At 41.8% G+C, this 24,937-nt stretch overlaps 1 protein-coding gene across 1 annotated transcript; it reads right to left on the bottom strand.

The window, feature by feature from the left end:
- Window positions 1–1,171: 1,171 nt before the first annotated feature.
- Window positions 1,172–5,267, bottom strand: LOC139738211 (caspase-3-like). Its single transcript, XM_071648868.1, has 4 exons — window positions 5,109–5,267; window positions 3,880–4,108; window positions 2,416–2,553; window positions 1,172–1,179 (listed from the first exon to the last, which is right to left on the bottom strand). Exons 1-4 carry the CDS (start codon window positions 5,265–5,267, stop codon window positions 1,172–1,174), a joined length of 534 nt encoding a protein of 177 aa, XP_071504969.1.
- Window positions 5,268–24,937: the final 19,670 nt, after the last annotated feature.

A 24,937-nucleotide genomic window follows, 5' to 3' on the forward strand; every position in this document is an offset into this window, starting at 1 on the left:
ACTATGACAACTTCCTGAGCAGATTAACCAATACTCTGAAACCCCCCAAATAGAAGACATTGTACAAAGGCTAAAAGTAGGCTCATTATCTCAGTGTACGCGTTAGCAGTGTCAATCCACTAAAATACCGCTTGCTTGACAATTGATAACCTCCTTTGGTTCTGCTTCTTGGGCATCCAATTATACATGCTTAGTGAATCTGCTATGTCGTCCTCGTCGTTCATTGAATCTTTGAAAAAAAAAACATTTATCCAAATAACGTTAAATTCTGACATTGTCTTTACTCAGTATTACCAATAATTATACTTATAGATGTTCAAAAAGTCTAGTAGCAACCTGAAGTCTGCTTTAACCGTTGCACCTTGTCGTCCAAACAATTGCATTTGCCTACTCCGGTGCAGAAAAAAAGGGTGCACGTCATGAGACCGACACCCACGAGTCATACAGCCCACAATTCATACAGCTCACAAGTCATACAGCCCACGAGTCATACAGCTCACAAGTCATACAGCCCACCAGTTATACAGCCCACGAGTTCGACACTGAGTAAATTAAGCCCATGAGTTCAACATCAAGTAAAATAAGCCCACGAGTTATACAGCTCATGAGTTCGACATTACGCACAAAAGGCTCACGAGACCGACACTAGGCAAAAGAGGTTCACGAGACGGACACTAGGCAAAAGAGGCTCACGAGACCGACACTAGGCAAAGAAGGCCCACGAGACCGACAGGATGACCAGCGCCACCTATAGACCAATTGACTGTATAGGGTGTCCAGATAATGGCATAAAGAAGGCTAAGAGATGGGAAAGGAGAGTTGCTAGGGTATTACCCCGTCAATTGCCCTCCCTCACCCCATGAACGGTTCAAGATCTTTAATTGTGTTTGCGTATGTGAGTGTTTGTGAAAAAAAAAATCAGTAAAGTGCATGAGAGGTTTCAACATTACTTTCGAAAATGCCAAAACACCCTCGTTTCCCTGTCTGCAAAGCCTATACCGGTATACGTACTCAGAAAAAAAAGTTATAACATGATGTGGACATTCAGATCAACCAACTAGAAAAATACCCAAGTATGAAATGAAGTTCACTAAAAGAAAATTATTCACGAAATGGTCAATGTTGTAGTGCACACCTGCTTTATGCTTTACATGATATGGGGGGGGGGGGGCTAGTCATCTGCAAAGGTGTTGAAATAATAAACAATCACAGAAAATCATGTAATCGTCAATTAAGGCAGCGTTAAGAATTTGGAAAAAGAAGATTGATCCATGAAAGTAACTTTCCTATTTCATGAAAAACTTACTGTTTTGAGAAAAATTATTTTACAAACACAAGCTACTGAAATCGAAGTGAATCGCTGCGATTGAAAAAAAAAAACCACGTTTTCATCCGTTGAATTTCATATATTAAAGTTAAAGAGAAAATTACAAATTGAACTCTAAGCAGGCGGGTAAAAGCAGGCACAAAGGATGTTTAATAAGGCCTACTTAACTTGTGAAGCGAGGAAGAGAAGGGTGAAAAAACTTAGATCCTGTCCACCGTCTATTAAAGTAGAAATTAGGAAAGCCTATTAAATATAGCGTGATAACATCTAAAAGTAAACCATTCATTGTTCTTGTCCTCTATCACTTTTTCATTCTTCTTTTTTTTTTTTTTTGGGGGGGGAGGTCCTATGAAGAGAACAATTCTATATAAAAAAGAAACAATGGTAACAATGTCGCTCCCCGTAGCGTGACAGAACTGCCCCCTAAAAGCTACACGTGTAGAAGTACATACTTAATGTCGTTGATATGTAGATGGTGCTGATATTAGTTAGTAACAATCTTTCGCTGGACTGCGTAACGAATTTGCACCCGCCAGTATGTAATTTTCCCCTTAATGGAACACCCTGTACAGGTACATATTTGTAATTGACATGTAGATGGCGGTGTTCATCCTGTCGGTCTCGTGAGCCTTCTTTGCCTAGTGTCGGTCTCGTGGGCTTTCTTTGCCTAGTGTCGGTCTCGTGAACCTTCTTTGCCTAGTGTCGGTCTCGTGGGCTTTCTTTGCCCAGTGTCGGTCTCGTGAGCCTCTTTTGCGTACTGTCGGTCTCGTGAGCCTTAATTGTGTAGTGTTGGTCTCATGGGCTTTCTTTGCTTAGTGTCGGTCTCGTGAGCCTTTTGTGCTTAGTGTCGAACTCATGGGCTGTATGACTCGTGAGCCGTATAACTCATGGGCTGTATGACTCATGGACCTATTTTTGATGTCGGTCTCGTGGACCGTATGACTCGTGGGTGTCGGTCTCGTGTGATGACCCCCCAAAAAGGAAGGCGTTGCTACTACCCTTAATGTTATTATCACAATCACTGTAAACAAATTTAAAGTGACTTGATGTGGGAGTAGTCTGTACTAAAGGCGTGAACACATTTTTACCTTCGCAAGTCGATAAAGCAATAAACGTATCTGCTTTGTCAGGGTTTCCCTCGAACTCGACAGGTTGAGGAATCTTTGAACTTCGACCCCCTGCGTAAGCACCATCAATGACGTCGTATGCACTCTGCATCTTTTGATCTGAAAAACAACAACAAACAAAAAAACTAACAAGCATGCTGCTTTTTGGCATTATCACTTTTAATGACTTCAAGTCACCTATTTTCACATTACGCGATGACGAAAGAAGCAATGGTTAAAGTGGTTATCATTGTTCTCCAGCCCTCTGTCAACCTGGTTTGTGAATTGAAAAAAGCGGAACATTTAATGAATAAGACATAAGTGGTGATAGCACTTTGCATCCAACGAACAGCGTATGAAAAGTGTGTGAAAACCACACAAACATGACATTCCAATCTCCCTGTGGGATTTGACAGGGTGCTTGTCATACCCATGCCACTGTTTGCTGACTACACGGGCAACTTTAAAATTGCTGGAACCAAGGAGGTACGAGAGGACCTCCTTGCTTGAACTTCGCAATCGTCTTCGTTGCATTTAACTTTGCCAACGAGTCAACCTAAACAAAAAATTCCATTGAAAGGGTTTATGTCCACTAGCGGCTTTTATGTCAAAAAAAAAAAAACACTCTGCTTATAACTCGTATTCGTAATGAATCACCAACCTTAACCCTATTCCCCCTCGATGTTTCGCGTGATTATTCTGCAACGCGTGGTGCTCTCGCCGCAATATTTCATGACTTTTTTTTTTCTTTCAAGTATCGCGCAACTTTTGAGACCAAATTTGTCGCTCCCGGGCATATCGTTTTGAAGCCACGCCCCTTTGAAAAAAAAAATTGTCGACCCAAAAACTGCCCCAAAACATGATTTTGTGTATAAATTGAATGTAAATTGTGTTTTTTTCACTTAATTACTATACAAATATCTATATATATATTTTTTCTTTCAATGATTGTTAATTATTTATTTGTGCCTGATTATGCTCTAAAAAGTTTCTGTTTCAAATTTTTACGAAAAAACAACAAAAAAGTAAAAAAAACAAAGAAATACATAAAAAATTCAATAAACAGTAAAATACATAAGAAATAATTATGAAGCCGAATTTTTGCTTCCATATTATTGTTGAGGATATTGAAAAGAATATGTTCACAAAAAAATTACAGGTCTTGGAGCTTTATTTTTTCATTTAAAGGCAAAACATATTTTTGCATAAATCAGCATAAATTGATTACTATAAAATACATAAATTAAAATGTGAAAAATCTAACTATACAGTCTTGTACATTACATGGGTGTCTACCTTTAAATAGTGAAACTTTTCGCGAGGATCGCGCGAACCACGACCGAGATCTGGGGGGGGGGAGGTTATGAGGGTTGACAAGAAATATAAGAATCAATTGGCTGACTCTACCCCATAGTAACATCGAAAAAAAAAACCCAACAAACTTACCACCTCTGCAAGCCTGGAAGAAAAACATCTTAGGTTTTCCGTTTAGTTTAGGACATTTTCTCCCGGAAAAAACGTCCGTGATTTCCTTTACTTTGACGGGTTGTTCATCGGTCCCGTAAATAACCCCTTCCGTATCTCCGTGACTCATCAACACGAGAACAAACGACATGACTGGAGTGTCAGATTTCAGAATCTTGTCCTTCAGTGAGGTGACCTCATCCCTGATCCCCTATGACAAAATTGATATATAAATCATGGTCAAAAGGCAGTCAATACAGTTTCAGTTATTGACCATGTTTCACTGGATTATCTTTAGTGAATTAAGATTTGTTGATAAATAATCATGCCATATTTGGAACCTCACACTGGAAACGTGCATGCATATTGCGTAACTATATTCGTGTAATGCTGCTTGAGCACCCGGGTGTCTCTGAACTTTTTTTTTCATGTAATATTCTTCACAAAAACCGGTTAGGAATAGGTTTAGAAAGATTTAAAAAAAATTATGACATTCATAAATACGACAAAAACAGGATGCAAAACTCCGTAGCAGCAACAATAGAGAAATTATCAAATCGAACTAAAATTGGAAAGGATTAATTTTGTGTAACACATTCTACGGATGAAAAATACCAACCTTCAAAGCAGTATATTATGGCGTCATCCTTTAAAAATTTATTAAGAGTTCAAAAGGGAAAGTGTGCAAAGTTTTTTTTTTTTTAAAGAAATGAAAGGAACTGCTAAGACAGACTTAATCACACTATTCTACAAAAAGTATTTCAGAAAATGCAATTTTCTATTCGCTTTATATGATCCTAAAGTATATAAAAAATTATGTAGGAGAAAAATTCCTTTTTAGGGAATATGAAAAAAAAAAACTCGTTACAGCTTACTTGAGGCCTGGCGTAATATGATGACTTATTTTGTTAGCTTTGTGATACACAGTCATATATGATTACATTTGCGTCATACTGCTTGGATGCGTGGCTGTCTCAAAACATTTTTAAAGTCACATTTTTTTTTTAAACGAGCTGGAAATAGGTTAAGAAACAAAACATCCATAACACATATTGCTGACTATCACAACCCAGAATATGATTTTATCTGAAGTACTGCTAGTATTTTGCGCTATTCAGAACGCATTCCCACTAACTGACGTTTTTTGTTCCATCAGTATTATGCGGAAAATGACTGTTGTTGAGATACTTTTTTAAATTTAATGTACTTACTTCTGCAGTGAGATCCTGCGCTGCTATGACTTTGTAGCCGATTTCTTTGAAGACGTGCTTAACATTTTCTACGTCAACATCTGATCCCGTTCTCGGACTTAGGGTCTTGAAGTTGTAGTTGTTAATAATAAATGCCGTACCTTTCTCTCTCCGATCCATCTTGTAATTCTGGAAGAAAATGTTTCTTTGATATATATATGTATATTGGCAAGAAGTCCTGCTGCACCATGAAGGTAGCTAGGATGTACGAATTGCAAACCCTTTATTGAGCTTTTGGGCTGATCGCCCTTCGTTAGAAATCCACAATGACAATTATGCAACAGCAATATTCAGCCAAAATTAGCCACGGTAAAAAAAAAAAAAAAAAAAAAAAAAAAACAACAGACCTACTCAAATAACGTTGATTAAATAAATTCAAAAATATATACTTAAACATACCGATAACTTCAAAAACCTGTGATATATATATACAATAGAGTATATGAATATAAGAACGACCCAAGTCCATAGAAGACCATTTCGAGTAAACTTAAAAAAACCTTCATATCTTTTTCTATTTGTCCAATAATGATCTATTTAACTGTGATGGGAAGGCAAAATTGTATAAACAAACTAGTACATGTATTATTATAACAATCAATATTTACATTAATTGTGGAGAGGCCATTTTGTGTGATGGACTTGGGTCGTTCTTTGATTCATATGGACTTGGGTCGTTCTTTGATTCATATACATGATATTCATGTATGATGAAATTTATGCACTGTATTCAATTTTTGTAATATATTTATATGTTTTTGCTGGAAATGAAAAATAAATGAATGAATGAATGAATGAATGAAAAATGAATTCTGCCGTAGAGATGAGAGAAGGATGATAGAGGGCGCTACAATATGAATGTAAGAATGACCCAAGTCCTTCATTCTTACATTGATATAAGATTTAAGTCATTCATTACAGGCACTTCCGGAGGTAATTAGGATTTATCATTTATACACAAGATGAGTCCATGCATAAGCTACAATTTCTCATATCAAACTGAATTTTGCCCAAAATTGGACTTGGGTCGTTCTTGTAAAGGTCTTCAATAATATTATACAAAATATATTTCAACAGATACCAGATACAGTAACAAGCAAATACGTGACCGTGCATCACAAAACGAACAAAAAGTCGCACACATTGGTTTTGTGTGAGGACTGAAAATAGGTGAAATGGGTCAACCTAACCGATCTTGACTTTTTCATATTTTCTTAAAGATCAAGTCTTCTTCTACATTATGCTAAAATTTGGAATCATAAAACGGGCAGGAAAGTGTGTGTTTTAGCAATTTGTCTCGAACAGTTTTTTCGTAGAATGGCGTGATCAGGTGTGTTTCTAGAGTCCCCTTTTCATTTCTTAAAAACCTTGTACACACTCTTCACTTTCAACTCTAATAACTTTTGAAACGATGATGCTACTGCTCTGAAAGTTGACATTAATTATGGACAGAATGTGTTTATAAGGCTTGCCCAATTTCAATTTAATCTCTGCTTTCTTTCCAATATTTAGATAGGTTAAGAGAGTCCATTTGATTTGACTTATACGTCATTTTAATGCTTGAAATGTGCTCTTTCAGAGTATGCTCTTAACTAAAATTTCATTATGGCGACTTTGTGTTCGTTTTGTGACGCAAGGTCACATATAATATTACCAAATACAAAAAGAGCGAAACTTACTCTGTTGCAACTGAGTGTGAACGTGTGTGTTGTCTGCGCGAGGATTATGACCGGTTGTATTTGATTAAGGTTATTTAAGTAAGTTAGATTTTACACCGTGGTTAATATTGGCTGAATTTTGCTGTTGCATTATGTCATTGTCTTTATGCATATTATGTTTATATATATAATAAATTAAGATATGTGAGATCATGTATCATAAAATACATCAATTCGTCAGACTTGTGACGAAGGGCTATCAGTCCGAAAGCTCAATAAAGGAGTTACAACTCGTACGTACATGGCAGCCAAATCCTCGATGCAAAATTGGTTGCCAGCAATGATGTTTCATATATATATATATATATATATATACATATATATATATATATATATATATATATATATATATATAATATATATATATATATATATATATATATATATATATATATATATATATATTATAGATAAATGAATAAATATATATATATATATATATATGTATAATATATATAACATGTATTATTATATATACCATCTGTTAGGATGAGGACACGAAAAATCAAGGAACACGGAAGAGGCACTCAGCGCATGTGGATACAGCGGTTGGACATTCGAGAAGGCAGTTCATAAATCCATACCAAGACACAAGGACAAACCGAACCAAAGCAAGACAACGACAGAAAAGCGGAGGTACAACGTGACGGTTCCCTAAGTTTCCGGTCTTTCAGAGAAAATCCGTAGAATCTTCAGCAAGCATCATATTCCTAGCTCTTTCAAGCCTACCAACACACTGAGACAGAAGTTAGCTCATCCTCAGGATAAGACCCCGAAGGACCAACAAAACGAAGTGGTCTATGCTATCCAATGCAAGGATGACGAGTGTGAAGAGCTGTACATAGGGGAGACAAGCTGACCTTAGCCAAGCGTGTGTACCAGCACAGACGAGCTAGCTCGTCTGGAATATGGAGACTCTGCCGTTCACTCCCATCTGAACAGTAGTAACCACACCTTTGACAAGGACGTGGTCATCTTAAATCGCGAGGCACGGTGGTTCGGGAGAAGCCCTCCCTAAACCGAGGTGGGGCCTGCGACACAACCTAGCCGGAGCCTACAACCCGGCGGTTCGTAAAAACAACCAATTGCCGCCGAAGATCAGTCGGCCAGATGAAGCGTCCCGGAGCGGAAGTGAAACGTCGATGCTCCAAATTACAAGTAAGTCCTATTGACTACATTTACCGATATAGTTCAAGTGATACTTTCCCTGGATGACTGAGAACATTCACAGACATATGATATATATATATATATATTTATATATATAAAGTATGTATTTCATATATTATATATCATATATATATATATATATATATATTATATGTGTATATAATATATATATATATATGTATATATATTATATGTGTATATACATATATATATTATGTATGTATATTATAATTTGGGGCATAGGGGGAATTTCCATGTAAAAACCAAGTCTCCTAAGGGGAATTCTTCCTTTGGGCGAAACATTCGATTCCCCTTAGCGCTTTCAACACTTCGTCTTGTTTACGAGTTTTCCTGTACCCCTACACCCTTGAAACTGCGCGAAATGAAATGTAGAAGGCAGCAGAGAATATTGCACTATAGAAGAGTTCTCTTAATGCACCCTATATTTTGGCATTTTATATAATTCACCTTAGCGCATTTTAATGCACTAAGGGCAATTGTTAATCTAAAAAAAATCTATGAAGAAATATTAATCATATACAGCAAATGAAATAATATCCTTTGGTTATACAGTAAGGTTTAGATAGGCTACTTGTTTTCATTTATCAATTGTGATATCAGTTGTTTCATCTTTTGTCTTTTTTATAAAATTCTCCCTAATATGTATATATATATATGATATACATGATGTATATATGGTGTATTCAATGTGTGTGTGTGTGTGTGTGTGTGTGTGTCAATAGTTGGAAATATCATTTCCAACTATTGACAACATATTGACGACGGTACTTAAAACTAGGTGATGCGGCTCTCAACGAGCGTTATTTTCTAAATCCTTTCAATCTGCAGTATTAAAGCAACATATTCTCAATACCTCTCTACACCTTTTCATTTTGTAGAACAGTTTATATAACATTTTCATTCACTTGTTTTGGCATAGACATCCATTTGGCAGGAACCTTAAGGTTACCGTCATATTCTCAGAAGCTGTATGCACGCTTTCATGTTGCATACCACCTTCAATAACCCTTTCAAACCCAGCTCCTTTGTGAACCCTTTTAAATTTGCAGTACCCGTTTGTACTTTTTCACCTCTCTACCCCTTTTCTTTTGCAGAACAGCTTCCATAACCTTTTCATTCCCAGTTCTGTTGTATATTCATTTGACAGTACCGTTATTAGATTACCTTTCTCAGAACCTCTTTAATACCCTTTCGTTTTGCAGACAGTTTTTATAACCCTTTCATTCCCAACTCTTTTGGAGACCCTTCGATTTTTCAGTCCGCTCATGTATGCCTTTCATCCTGAAAATCTTTTGTACACTCTATGATTTTGCATAACAGCTTCGACAACCCTTTCAATCTGCAGCATATTCCTTTCATTCTCAGGACCTGTGTACAGTGTTTCATTTTGCAGACCAGTTTCTGTAACCTCATCATTCGGGACAATTTCTTCTATAGGAAATTTTTCCATCAGAGTTACCCTGTAAATAACTATTTTATTCTCAACACCTCTCTACACATTTTTTCCCCTAAACTTTGCTTCACCACCAGCAGGAACGTCGTCTACGTATCAAACAACTGCTTCTTACTGTGTCTGGATCTAGCTGTTCTTTCGTTGGCTTCGCAGGAGGAATTTTGTTCTTGTAGTAGTAGCCGCCAATATCAGGCGAAATATCTGAAAAAAAAAAAACCGCCAGATAAAACTTGGTGACATTTCGAAATGTATGATATGACTGCAATTCCTTGACTCATGTATACACTTCTTTGCTCTCTAGGTTGAACCGACTATACATATATATATATATATATATATATATATATACATATATATGTATATATATATATATATATATATATATATATATATATATATATATATATAATCATGTATGATATGTGACATGCATCACAAAACGAACAACAAGTCAAGTCGCCCGACAAGGATTTTAAGTTCAGGACAGATTCTAAAAGAGCAGACTTTCAGCTTTACAATGATGTATAGCTCAATTGAAATGGATTCTCCTAATCTATCTAAATATTGGAGAGAAAGTACACACTCTGGAAAATTGTGAACTCAGAAAAGAGACTCTGAAGTACAGAGTCTTTTCAAGCGCTTGATCTTCACCAAACCGTGCTAGCTGTGCTGCAGCGATGAATGGGAAAAAAAAAACAGGTTGTAAACCACCGGGCCTCCCAAACCCCAACCCCGCGCCCCGGCCGTAGGTGGAAACAGGTAACGCTTGCCAACGGTGCTCTGGTGAATCTACGATGGGCCTAGCAACCCGTCAACGGATAACTATTGCTCGAGACAAACAAAGGAGACATAAACGGACTGATCAAAACGGAAAACGAAACGGATACGAAAATGGACAACGATTTTCGGATATCCAACTGGTTGGTATAATGGAACATCTGTGGCTTGAGGGACCAAGAGCCTGAACTGGTGGAATATATAACCCAATGTAAGATCTCAATCATGGGGTGAGCAGACACTAGAAAGAAAGGAACAGGGAGACAGAAAGTTGACTCTGACTTCGTTCTCATCTGGAGCGTAGTGAGCAAAGACCAGAGAGCTCTACACGCTGTTGGTTTTAACCTGCATCCCAATATAGAGAAAGACATTCTGAACACCGAGTAAATCTCAGAGCGAATCGCCAAGATAAGAGTGAGGGAAAGAAAGAAGACCACGAACTCTTTACAGATCTATGCACCTTGTAATGACACATACTAAGATGAAGAAAAGGATAAATTCTTTCGAAATCTCTCAGAAATTATCAAGAAGATTCATGACAGTGAAGATCTCTACGTCATGAGAGACTTCAACGGGGTCATCCCACCAGACCGACACCCAGGAGTCATACGGTCCACGAGACCGACATCAAAAATAGGTCCATGAGTCATACAGCCCATGAGTTATACGGCTCACGAGTCATACAGCCCATGAGTTCGACACTAGGCACAAAAGGTTCACGAGACCGACACTAAGCAAAGAAAGCCCACGAGACCGACACTACACAATTAAGGCTCACGAGACCGACACTAGGCAAAGAAAGCCCACGAGACCGACACTAGGCAAAGAAGGTTCACGAGACCGACACTAGGCAAAGAAAGCCCATGAGACCGACACTATAGGCAAAGAAGGCTCACGAGACCGACAGGATGAATAGCGCCAGCTACATGTCAATTACAAATATGTACCTGTACAGGGTGTTCAATTAAGGGGAAAATTACATACTGGCGGATGCATTTTCGTTACGCAGTCGAGCGAGAGATTATTACAAAGAATAACAGCACCATCTACATATCAACGACATTAAGTATGTATTTCTACACGTGTGGCTTTTAGGGGGCAGTTCTGTCACGCTACGGGGAGCGACATTGTTACCATTGTCCTTTTTTATTAGAAATGTCCTCTTCATAGGACCCCCCCCCCCCCAAAAAAAAAAAAAAAAATGAAAAAGTGATAGAGGACAAGAACGATGAATCATTTACTTTTATATGCCATCATGCTATATTCAGTTGGCTTTCCTAATTTCTACTTCAGACGGTGGACAGGATCTAAGTTTTTTTCGCCCTTTTCTTTCTCGCTTCACAAGCTAAGTAGGCCTTATTAGATATCCTTTCTGCCTGCTTTTACCCGCCTGCTTAGAGTTCAATTTGTCTTTATTTTCTCCTTAACTTTATATGAAATTCAACGGATGAAATCTTTTTTATCGCAGCGATTCACCTCGATTTCAGTAGCTTGTGTTTGTAAAATAATTCTTCTCAACACAGTACATTTTTCATAAAATAGAAAAGTTACTTTCATCGATGCATCTTCTTTTTTCGAATTCTTAACGCTGCCTTAATTGACAATGACGTTATTTTCTGTGATTTTTTTTATTTCAACACCTTTGCAGAAGACTAGCCCCCCCCCCCCCATATCATGTAAAGCAAGTGTGCACTACAACATTGATCGTTTTGTGAATAATTTTCTTGTAGTGAACTTCATTTCATACCTGGGTATTTTTCTAATTGGTTGATCTGAATGTCCACATCATTTTACTATTTACTTTTTTTTTTCTAAGTAGGTATTTACCGGTATGGGCTTTGCAGATAGGGAAACGAGGGTGTTTGGGCATTTTCGAAAGTAATGTTGAAACACCTCATGGACTTTTACTGAATTTTGTTTATTTTTTTACACACACTCACATACGCAAACACAATTAAAGATCTTGAACCGTTCAGGGTGTGAGGGAGGGCAATTGACGGGGTGCTAGCAACTCTCCTTTTCCATCTCTTATACCTTCTTTACGCCATTATCTGGACAGCCTTTACAATTAGTTGGTCAGTAGGGGGCGCTGTTCATCCTGTCGGTCTCGTGGGCCTTCTTTGTCTAATGTCGGTCTCGTGAACCTCTTTTGCCTAGAGTCGGTCTCGTGAGCCTTTTAAGTGCAGTGTCGGTCTCGTGAGCTTTCTTTGCTTAGTGTCGGTCTCGTGAGCCTTTTGTGCGTAATGTCGAACTCATGGGCTGTATAACTCGTGAGCTTATTTTACTTGATGTCGAACTCATGGGCTTAATTTACTCAGTGTCGAACTCGTGGAACGTATAACTGGTGGGCTGTATGACTTGTGAGCTGTATGACTTGTGGACTGTATGACTTGTGAGCTGTATGACTTGTGGGCTGTATGACTCGTGGGTGTCGGTCTCGTGACGTGCACCCACTATAACGGCAGAGTAGGGGAGAGAAGAATTACATGGACACCACATCATGGCCCACACACTGACCATCGAACCCCCTGCAATTGTACACTGGCAACCATGTGCTGGAACTGTGTGAAGCGCATGAACTTCTGTTCGCCAACACATTCTTCCAAAATCGACCAAGCTATATCTATACCTGGTATAAGTGGAATAACATGGAAGTAAGTTTTCAGATTGACTTTATTCTCACAAGAACTGGTATGAGAAACAGCATTACGGATGCAAGGGCCATCCCAAACGTGTTCCTGGATACACACCACAGACCATGTCATCTTGAAACACACAGCACAGAAGAAGAAGAAGAAGAGATCAGGCAAAAGGAAACAGACAGAGAGAATTGATATGAGGGAGCTTCAAAATACTGAGGTACAGGACCACATCCTCAACATGGTAGGTAAAAAGCTGAAAGAGGTGGACCCCACAAACATGAATGTTGAAGAGGCCTAGCTGGAGCACCTTCAAAGCTACTCATCTGGACTCCTTGCAAGTGGCCTGCCTGCGGCTATAGAAAGGCAGGGAATGAAACCAGAAAGACGACAGCATGGTGGAACGAGGACGTCAAGGAGGCAATCAAAGAAAAGAAGAGACTCTTCAAGATCTGGCTGAAGTCAAAGCAGGACGACGACTACGTGGCATACGGCCTTGCAGGAAGAAATAGCAAGCGAGTGGTAAAAGCAGCAAAGGGAGTCTCGTGGAAAAAAGTATGGTGAAGAGCTAAGTGAATTGTGTACTCCCCGAGAGAGTTTTACAAAAATCCATGCGGGTACGTGACGAACCCTTTTACCCCACCACTGCGATCAATGGTGCACATGGGCAGCCCCTGCAGAAAGAGGATGAGATCATGCAGAGACGGAAGGAATATTCTAAGGACCTGCTAAAGCCATCAGAAGCAAGACACACACAATCGCAGTTCACTCCGAACCCACTATCCTGGAGAGTGACGTAAGATGGGCCATCAAGAACATCCCTAAAGGAAAATCGGCAGGCGCAGATGTCATAACAACAGAAGCTATCCTGGCCTATGGAGAGACGGGAATTGAGTTGATACAACCATCTTTCAAAAGGCGTGGGAGGAAAGGAGAGTTCCAGAAGACTAGCAGAACGCTGTTGTGGTACCTATATGGAGGAAAAGGGGGAACAAGAAGAATTGTACCAACTACATGGGCATATTACTCCTCAGCCATGTAGGTTAGATGTATGCAAAAATCTTGGAGCGACGCACCAGGGCGAACAGGGCGAAAAAAAAATCTGAGTGACGCCCATCTTGGCTTTAGGAAAGGGAAAGCCTGTACTGACGCCCCCTTTGCACTGAGACAGCTATAAGAGTACAACTAAGCACTCTATCTGGTATTTGTTGACCAAGAGAAAGCATTCGACAGAGTGAACAGAGATAAGCCCTGGAGGGTCCTGGAGCAGTATGACATCAAGGGGCAGCTCCTAGACAATGTCAGATCTATAATTATACACCAACAGCAAGAGCGCAGTTCGCACCTCTAATGGACTCTTCAACTGGTTTCCCGTGTCTTCTGGGGTGAGACAGGGCTGTGTACTCTCTCCTGTTCTTTATCATATACATGGAATATTGCAAAGGAGGCCAATCCAGATCTGGAGGCACTCAACGAACTTTTGTTTGCTGACGACCAAGCCATAATGAATGACAACAAGAATAAAATACATGAGCACACAGACAAGCTCTGCGCATGCTGTGAGACTTATGACATGAAAATCAGCGTGAGTAATTCCGAAGCCATGACAGTCAGTATAACCCCAGAGAAGCTTGAAATCAACATCAATGGAGGTAAAATGAAGCAGACAACTGAATTCAAGTACCTCGGCAGTATATTTAGAGAAGATTGGAAACTAGAGAGAGAAATAGAAACACGCTTTCAGAAAGCAAATGCAGTCAGCTACCAACTGCCCCCCCCTTCATTAGACACCCCAATATCCCGATGTGTACCAAGGCAAAGCAGATCAACACAATCTTCCTGCCATTGTTAACTCTCACTTACCAGTACCAGACATGGCCCATGACAAAAACTCTTGAGCAGAAGCTGGTAACGTACGAGATGAAGTGCTTGAGGAAAGCCATGAACAAGACCAAGAGGGACATGATGCGAAATGAGGTGATCAGAGAAATGGTAGGCGCTACATCTGTCTTACACCAAATCAAGCAACAACGTATCAAATTGTCTGGTCACCTTACATGGATGCCACCCAACCAGCCACCCCTAGAAGCTTACAAACTGATATACTCTGGTACAAGAGCGAGAGGCAGACCAAGGCGACGCTGGAGAGACTCTGTGGCAGATACCCTGAACGCCTATACACTGTATGTCCCTTCTCCATTCTACCCGTCTTGCAGCAAACAGACGCTTATGTCTCCCAGCGACGCCCCCAGGTACAAGCGGAAGTAATAGTAAAGTAAAGTAAACCACCGGAGCAACAACAATCAACAGATTATCGGATTAGGCTGAAATCAAAGATGCTCCATTAACACATTTTGTCCATGATTAATACCATCTTTCAAAGCAGAAACTTTATCCCTTCACAAGTTACTTTACTTGGAAGTGAATAGCTTGCAAAGTGATCTCACTACATTTCAAAAAAAAAGTTGTAGAAAAACTGCTGAAAATGCACTTTCCCATTCACTTTATGATCATAAACTTAAGAAAAACGTAAAAGAAGGGTAGCTCTTTCATTAAATAGGAATAACCCAATATTGACTGAGTTAATCCTTTTCACCTTTTTGAGTCCTCACGTAAAATCAAGGGTTGCGACATCATGCTTGTTTTGTGATGCACAGTTACATTATTATATACATACATGTAACTATACCATTCTAACATATCCTTAGATAAGCCAAATATTTTGAATACCAATGAATACTAATGACAGAAAGAACGTCACATTCATTACACTGCCTTAAAACCACTACACTGACATACTGTGAATCGCAATATACTTATCTTCTCAGGAGAATTGTCAATCAATCTGTCAGTCGGTAAAATTACTTAATATCAGTTTAGACATTCAGGTTTAATATAAGAAACGTATGAGGGCATTCAAATGAGTTGGCACTTATCCTTAGGTCATAGTCGAAGGAGACTGAGGGAAGCCAGATATTCTATTACTGCGCATGGCCCTGGGAGATAAAGATTTTTTTTTTAATTACCTGAATTACCTACGATGACGCCCAGTAAGTTGAAAACTTGTAGAGGGCCATTCAAAGGATTCAATCCTGAGCCTGAGGAGATCCATGTGATGAACTGTATCCACGGAATTATCAGTTAATGCAATCTGGATGAAATTTGTTATGCTTCTGCTTCCAGTGATCATTGAGCTTAGACTTGAAGCTATTAACTGATGTTGCCTCGACAGCATCTGCACAAAGGCTATTCCAGGTATTTACTACTCTCTGACTGAAAGACTTCAACCTTTTACTTGTTCAACACCTTCCTTTATACAACTTCAACTTGTGACCGCGTGTAACATGATCATTGATGACAAAGAGAACAGCTGGATCAAAATCTTCCACACCATGCAAAATTTTGAACACTTGAATCATATCTGAACGTTCACGTCGATACTCTAGGGATGAAATCCCCAAATGCTTGAGTCTCTCAGGATATGACACCGATTTAACCTCTGATACAAACTTTGTTGCTCTCCTCTGAACTGATTCAAGCTTTTTCGCATCACTCTTTGAAAGTTGATTCCATATACAAGAGCAATATTCCAAGAGTGGTCTAACAAGAGCCTTATACAGTAGGACAAACACTTTCCTAGTCAGAGGAGTAAAAGTCCTTTTGATCAGACCAAGAACTTTTTGCCTTTGCAGCTACTTTGTGTACATGAAGAGCAAAATTGAGGTTAGGAGAAAAGTACACCCCGAGATCCTTTTCCTCCTTGACTGTCTCAATAACCTCAACATTATCGTTGTTATCATTTGAATGCATCTGATATTGACACCGATGATTTCTACGACCATGGTGCATAACATGGCATTTCCCGTGATTGAATTTGAGCTGCCATATCCGGGACCAGACCTCAAGTTTGTGGATGGTATCCCGCAGTAACTGTGTATAACCGGGGTCACTAATTGACTGCCAGCACTTGGCATCGTCTGCAAACAATCTCATATTACAGTCGACATCTTCAGAAATATCATTCACAAAAATTAGGAACAGTTACCGCGCCTAGAACACTTCCCTGTGGAACACCACTACGGACTGCCCTCCACGAAGAAATTCATTGATTGTTTCTTTTCTCTCCATATTGCACATTTTACAATTGAAGACCTGAATATAAGAACGACCCAAGTCTAATTTTGGCCAAATTCAGTTTGACATGGGAAATTTTAGCTTATGCATGGGCTAATCTTGTGTTTAAATGATAAATCCTAATATCCCCCGGACGTACCTGAAATGAATGAGTTTTTAGCGGTTTCCAATATCTCTGTATTTTTTACTGTCTGGCTGCCGTCAATTATGCTGTCTGACAACCCAGCATTCAGTCAACATCCACGCGAACTTTCTTTGTGCGCCGGCACACGACAGGTGCGCACTACATTCTCCGCCTTTGTGATCAGGCCGAGGTACGCGTATTTTAGCTTATGCACATTCCAACAGTAGTCGGATCTTCATAAACACACCCCTTGTTTTGCTGTCACGGAAACAAACTACCAATTAGTGGCGAGCTGTGCATTCTCACCAGCCAATTACCACTCTAAAAGCTCCTGTCCGTGACACGTTTTCTCCGACCACGCTGTTTCATTTTCCACGCTTCCTCACTTCACGATTAGCTTTCATTCCGAGAGCACGTTCTAATCGTTGGAGTCACTCACGTCCGCATACTACGTCCGTATGTACTTCCCACGTCTTCTCTAGACAGAAAGATCCGTCTGTCCGGAGGACTCTTTTGTATTTTGCCATTAACGCTGTCCTCCGTAGACAGACGGAAGGTTGTAGTACCCATTGCTGTGTGGATGTTCTTAACCACTGTCTCTATGGAAAATTGGGTGAGGTACCTCACCCTTCTCGACTGCGTCTAATTCATCGCCCTAGGTCGGCAAATTTAAGCTTGAATAGTTAAATCAACTATTCAAGAATAGACTACACTCACCAGATTAATGAATAATCCCAATATTTCGGTAGAATTTTCAACGCAAAACACACATCAACCAGCCCGTCGCGTCGTCACGTTCAAACTGCAGAAACATACAGTATGAATTTATTAGCCAATCACATGCGAGGTAGTTTCTACGTGTTTTTTTACTAAATAAAGTACCTCGCATGTGATTGGTTTACAGATTCAAAATGGCGACCTACGGCTAGCGAACGGCGATGTTGCGATATGGATAAAATTTCTGCATTATAACTGCGTTACTGTGAGTATTTCGATTGCAAAATGTGAGAAATTAACCCCAAATATTGCTGCATAATGTGTCATGTCATGTCAAACTTGTTTGAATGTAAGAAAGCTGTCTGAAATTTGGTTTATCGTAACGTTTGATCTGTGCGCGTTGCTCCACACAGGAGCTGGGATCATTGACTTCGGTCTGTATACGGAGGGGATCCGTGAAGCCAGACGCAGTCTCCGCGGAACATTCCCCGACGGACAGATACAGACCGATCTTTCGGTCAACGTCTTCTCGCGCTCGATGCCTCGCGCCGTGGACGGTCATTTCATACGGATTATACTCCATACGGAATATCACACTTCCTCGGATTTTACACTTCGCGACATTCGCTTGCCCTGCCTTTTACATCGCGGCTCGCCCTTTCTTCAGGCTACACTCCAACCTGGGGAACTTTACGTCACTGCCTTCAACGCGATCGGCGCCTCGTTACATCACTGCATTCAACGCGATCTGAACGCGATCGGCGCCTCGTTACATCGCTGCATTCAACGCGATCTGCGTCCCATCACATCACTGCTTCGGTCCTGCTAGCGAGCTGTCCGTGGTGTGCAGACTCTACCACAACCAGGGACCGCGCAGTTCTTCTATCCAGCGCTCCAGCGGTGGATCGACTCTACCCTCGCTTGTGCTAGCCGCGGCACTCGGAGGATACTTCACGCTGCCGCTGGATATTTTGTACATATTTCTACGGGACACTGTCGTCTTCGGACACCCAAAGTGCATTCGGAGTTAGTCCATATCATTTTATATTTGTTCGGGAAGTGCAATGCCCATTATAAGGACACTGTTCACCTCTACTGGTGCCCTGGTGCATTCTACACTACTGTCATACGGTCGGCTACCATTCCTGCTGGTGGTGCCTTCAGCCCTGTTGTCCTGTTTGCCATTCGGTGAGTTGTTATGTATTACAATATAGGCCCGTACCATAATACCTACATTGGTGACCCCGACGTGATCGTTTAGGGCCGACCTCACGTCTCATCCTACATCCTTCACCGTTCATCCTCCATCCTTCGACGAATACAATGGCTACCACCAGCCCCCCGGCGGACGTCATAGCGAACCTCACGGCGCAGGTCCTGCTGCTAACAGAGCAGCTGTTCATGCTGGTAGCACGCATGGACGAACGACGGTCTCAGCGAACGTTACGCCGTTCGCAACGGAAATACCGTCCTCGTCCTCGTCAGCGGTCCAGAGGCGGCAACCGCGGCCATGGAGGCGGGCCGCGCAGCGCGCCGCGGAAGCGAACCCCTTCCCAAATCCGACACGCTGGGAGTGAGTGCTACTTCCATTGGAAGTTTGGCGACGACGCCCGGCAGTGCTGCTCACCCTGCTCGAGGCGAAAAACCTCAACCACTTCCAACGCACCAGAGAAACAGCCCAGCCAGAGACTAGCGGCGACGAGCCCCTCTGGCAGCGACACACGTCGCCGATCTTCCACTTCAGATCGAGAACACCGGGCTGTCGAACACTCCTCGACCATCACCACAGCCGAAGTCAGCGCCCTCCCTCCTTCACCCCCCAACAAGACGAAGCCCCCGCCTGCACCGCACTCACAGGCGGTGAAGCCTCCCGTCACCATTCTCGGAGAGCGCTCGTTCACACCCGACTTTGGCCCGCGTCGCAATCTTCGACGCAAACGCAAACGAAACACCACATCCCACGCTCCCGCTAGTCCACACAACTCCACGCGTGATCCCAAGCATCTCACTCTGAAGATCAACGCCAGGAGGGAGACAGCCACGAGCACACCGCACACCACACCACCGCAGCAGACGACACTGTGGCAGCCTACACCACTGCAGCAGCCAACACGTGCACAACCGCAGCACGAGCTGCCAACACGAACGGCACGCGCTGGTGGTAAGCACGTACACTGGCCAACTCAATACGTACAATACAGATACTTCGACACGTGAAATTCTCAACCCCTACTCTCTTCACATTTCTCACAATCGATCGCTTATCTTTAGTCTTCACTCCATTGACTTCTCCACTAGCGATCTGGAAGGGGGCTAAATGTAGCGGTTTCCAATATCTCTGTATAGTAAAAACTGTCTGGCTGCCGTCAATTATGCTGTCTGACAACCCAGCATTCAGTCAACATCCACGCGAACTTTCTTTGTGCGCCGGCACACGACAGGTGGCACTACATTCTCCGCCTTTGTGATCAGGCCGAGGTACGCGTATTTCACATTCCAACAGTAGTCGGATCTTCATAAACACACCCCTTGTTTTGCTGTCACGGAAACAAACTACCAATTAGTGGCGAGCTGTGCATTCTCACCAGCCAATTACCACTCTAAAAGCTCCTGTCCGTGACACGTTTTCTCCGACCACGCTGTTTCATTTTCCACGCTTCCTCACTTCACGATTAGCTTTCATCCCGAGAGCACGTTCTAAACGTTGGAGTCACTCACGTCCGCATACTACGTCCGTATGTACTTCCCACGTCTTCTCGCGCTCGATGCCTCGCGCCGTGGACGGTCATTTCATACGGATTATACTCCATACGGAATATCACACTTCCTCGGATTTTACACTTCGCGACATTCGCTGCCTTTTACATCGCGGCTCGCCCTTTCTTCAGGCTACACTCCAACCTGGGGAACTTTACGTCGCTGCCTTCAACGCGATCGGCGCCTCGTTACATCGCTGCATTCAACGCGATCTGCGTCCCATCACATCACTGCTTCGGTCCTGCTAGCGAGCTGTCCGTGGTGTGCAGACTCTACCACAACCAGGGACCGCGCAGTTCTTCTATCCAGCGCTCCAGCGGTGGATCGACTCTACCCTCGCTTGTGCTAGCCGCGGCACTCGGAGGATACTCCACGCTGCCGCTGGATATTTTGTACATATTTCTACGGGACACTGTCGTCTTCGGACACCCAAAGTGCATTCGGAGTTAGTCCATATCATTTTATATTAGTTCGGGAAGTGCAATACCCATTATAAGGACACTGTTCACCTCTACTGGTGCCCTGGTGCATTCTACACTACTGTCATACGGTCGGCTACCATTCCTGCTGGTGGTGCCTTCAGCCCTGTTGTCCTGTTTGCCATTGCGGTGAGTTGTTAGGTATTACAATATAGGCCCGTACCATAATACCTACAAGTTAAATCTTATATGAATGTAAGAATGAAGGACCTTGGTCATTTTTACATTAATATTATAGCGCCCACTCTCTATAGGAGAATATCATGTACATGTATATGATTCAAAGAACGACCCAAGTCCATCACACAAAATGGCCTCTCCACAATTAATGTAAATGTATTATGTTTTAATTGTATATACAATGTTGCCTTCCCCATCACAGTTAAATAGAATATTATTGGACAAATAAAAAAGATATGAAGTTTTTTCAAGTTTACTCGAAATGGCCTTCCATGGACTTGGGTCGTTCTAATATTCAGATACTCAATTAATACAGTGTAATTAAAAAACGTCTTAAGAAATAATGTGAAAATGTCGAATGAAACAAATAAGAGAATCAATACGCGTGGAATGAGAAGAACCTATAAACATAAATATTAATGGGAAGCATTGCTTCTAAGGCGTAAATTCCCAGAAGTTAACTTAAAGGTGAGTTCTTCTGTGTAACTTAGGGTTGTCAAAATGAAAAAAAATAAAATAAACCACAAAGGAGCGGTGTTATCATCCAAGCGAGAGCCCGATAGAACTAAGGAAATGCAAAGCATGACACAAGTTGGCCTCGTATAAGATGAAGACAATTTCAACAATTCATATGAAATTTTTGATTCAGTTTATGTTTCAGAGACGTTGACTAAATTGTTTCAGTCATGATCATTCATAGTTCATTCCAAAATTGGTCTAGATAGACTTTTCAGGACAGATGCAGGTCGTGCGGGAGGGAGATGAATATAATTATTTGTCTTGCTGATTGATTAAGAATAAACTTCATTATTCTTAACACACATCGATAATACACATCTGGAAAGGTATCTGGAGTTAACTGAGACAAAAATGTCAATGACCCTATCAAAGTGATGTCTTTGATCTTTCATACTATATTGGAGAAAAATATAACATAAGTGTGTTTAAAGAATGTTGCAAAATCATCTCAGAATCTGCCCAAGACCATTTGAGTTTATTTTTTTTTTCATCGTTGTCAAAATATCTTCAAAGGCCCAAATGGACTGGGGTCGTCACTTCTTCATTTGTAATATGGTTTTTGTAAGAAATGCTGAGGAGTTTGCTGATGTATCTCATGTCTGTGGCCTGTACCTCCTCTCTAAGTCTTTTGTCAGGGTCCACAATTTGAATACATGCAGAAATATGGGGAAAACCACGGAGAGCATTAGTCTGATTTTGGACTTAAATAGTATAATGTTCCTATCACTCCACATCACCCTATGCTTTGCCAGCGCTGCTACTGATTGTGCAATCACGGCGATAACCTCCGGTTTAGGCTCTTTATCTGTGACAACTACCCGAGACATTGAAGGTAAACACATAAAGCAAAAACTAAATTGAGATATTTCATGACGTGATAGGGCTAAAGGCTACTCTGAGAAGACGCTAATTTGACTACAGTACGTATTAATATACTATGTACATAATAATAACTATAAACTAGGCTTTCTCGAGTAGGCTTCTTTGTATAAATCAGCCAAATCCCCCACCCTCCCCAATACTCACACCTCTTCAGTGAAGATTTGGTCCTCCCGAACAGCTTGACATTGCACCCGCCGATTTGGTGCCCCACGATGTTTTCCTCTTTTTTTCGAACATTTTATTTTTTACTTACAACAGTAAAGTCTTGTATCCTCCTTGGTTCACAGGGATAGGTTCATGCATACTTATGAACTGAACTATAGAAAAGCCTGTACACTACACATGCGCGTCCCCTTTACACTGCTTAAGATGTACCAAATCTGTGTGAGCTGTCCTCTGTGTGTGTATGCTTGTATCATCCATGCATTTGTCGAAAGATAAAGAGAATGAAAGAGAGAGAGAGAGAAGGGGAGAGAGAGAATAAAATGTATCGTCACGATTTGACGTGATCTATGGAACACAAGAGCCTGATTCCCCTCATATTTCATTGTTCATACTTTGCACTTTTCGAATGGTGATTCTTCTCCCATGGACCTTCGTACTTTGGCCTTGGTGTAATAACAAGCGACAGGCTGCACTTTCTTACTCAACTTCTGCATCATAAGAATTAAGAGAGAGCAGTCTTCCACCAAGGAGTCGGTTTTTCTTCAAAATGAGTTATACGGCTTACTATCTCACTGGAGGAAAGTTCACCGCGTCTCCTGCAACTGATAAATCCCACTGACTCGTGCGACTCTACCAACATGTTCGATTCTCTCTCAATAGTCTCCAATAGACGTCGCCAAGACGTCTCCGCGACCAGGGAGACTCGAGTCGCCACATGCCACGTAACAGGTCACAAAACGCAGGTTAGCACCCGTGTGAGATTGTTAAGGCCGTGTCACACCAGCCTTGCGTGCGACTTCCGAAGAACATTTTTGCTATCCGGAGGTCCCCGCAGATGACCCGCACATGACAGTACCTAGCATGTATCTCAAAAGTAGTTACCCGGAGGTGCGCACGCTGGCTCTATTTACCCGCTGCCAAAAAAGGCCCTGTCACACCAGCTAAGCGGGCTTACTGCGTATGGGGATTTTTCCGCACGCAGAATAATTTCTGCGGCCGGACAAGGTTTAGGGCGAGTTTGGCGTGGGTATTACATGATAAACGCGTGATACCTAAGTCCTTCTTGCGTGTATTCCGTTGAACTGCATGTTAGGCGCGTGGGTGTCACGTGATAGCTTCGTGAAAGCTTCTTTTATGTCAGTTACGGGCGACATACGGGCACTGCGAAGTACCTGCGCCACAACTGCGTGTTATCTGCGTACTAGTCGCCTGCGAGGTGAGTGCTAGTCTGAACAATAGGCTGGTTCGAGTGGATGGGCAAACAATCATTTGTCAACTAGCTTTCAAGAAGTGAAGATGCCCCGTAGACGGAAAGTGCACAAGGGCAGAGAACGTCCAGTGGATGGACAGCCACAAAGCCCGGAAGATTCACAGCAAATGCATCAAATTGCTGCTGAAGTCCATTCGGCGGATGAAGTCCTGTCCGAAAGGGACCAGGTAGTCCTCGACGCCACAGAGGACAGAGGACAAAGAAGAGAATGAGCCCACAAATGGCACGCACTCCCTTCACATAGGCAGAGATCAGCGGGCAACTTACCTACTTCAAGTGGGTCAAATGCCTGTGAATTGCGGCGGCTACGGCCCTCCTACGGGTGTTCTGCGTGGAACTCTTCGGGCAATCCTTGCGACTCATCCGGAACTAGTTTTGGTCATGCTCAAAACTTTGCTGTGGGAGAATTGGACTAGCGTGCGCACCTTCGGGCAACTAAGGACGAGATAAGTGCTAGGTACTGTCAAGTTCGGGCCAACTGCGGAGAGCTCCGGGTAGCAAATTTGTTTCCCCGCAAGTCAAGCCGCAAAACTTCCCCAGATACGGTATGACAAGGCCTTGAGCATGCTCAAAACTTGTTCCGGAAGAGTCACGGGAGTTGCCCGTAGAGGTACGCGCAGAACACAAGTAGGAAACCCTTACCGGTAGCACCTCACAGGCAACTCCAAAGCAGGTATTTCGCAATCCCCGTAAGTCGCTCGTAACAGAAAATGGATCGGTTTCAAAGCTCTCACGCGAGTCACACGGAACGCACGCAAGTAGAAGCTAAGTAGTACGCGTCTAGT

This window comes from Diadema antillarum, unplaced genomic scaffold (genome assembly GCF_040938485.1).
Source record: "Diadema antillarum isolate AM-2024a unplaced genomic scaffold, OU_Dant_1.0 seq00000730_RagTag, whole genome shotgun sequence".
Taxonomy (NCBI): domain Eukaryota; kingdom Metazoa; phylum Echinodermata; class Echinoidea; order Diadematoida; family Diadematidae; genus Diadema; species Diadema antillarum.

Coding starts and splice junctions, on each gene's coding strand:
- LOC139738211 (XM_071648868.1), bottom strand. CDS start 5,267: ATGGATCGGAGAGAGAAAGGTACGGCATTTATTATTAACAACTACAAC. Junction 4,109..5,108: donor CGCAGGATCTCACTGCAGAA/GTAAGTACATTA, acceptor ATTTTGTCATAG/GGGATCAGGGATGAGGTCAC. Junction 2,554..3,879: donor CTTCCAGGCTTGCAGAGGTG/GTAAGTTTGTTG, acceptor GTTGTTTTTCAG/ATCAAAAGATGCAGAGTGCA.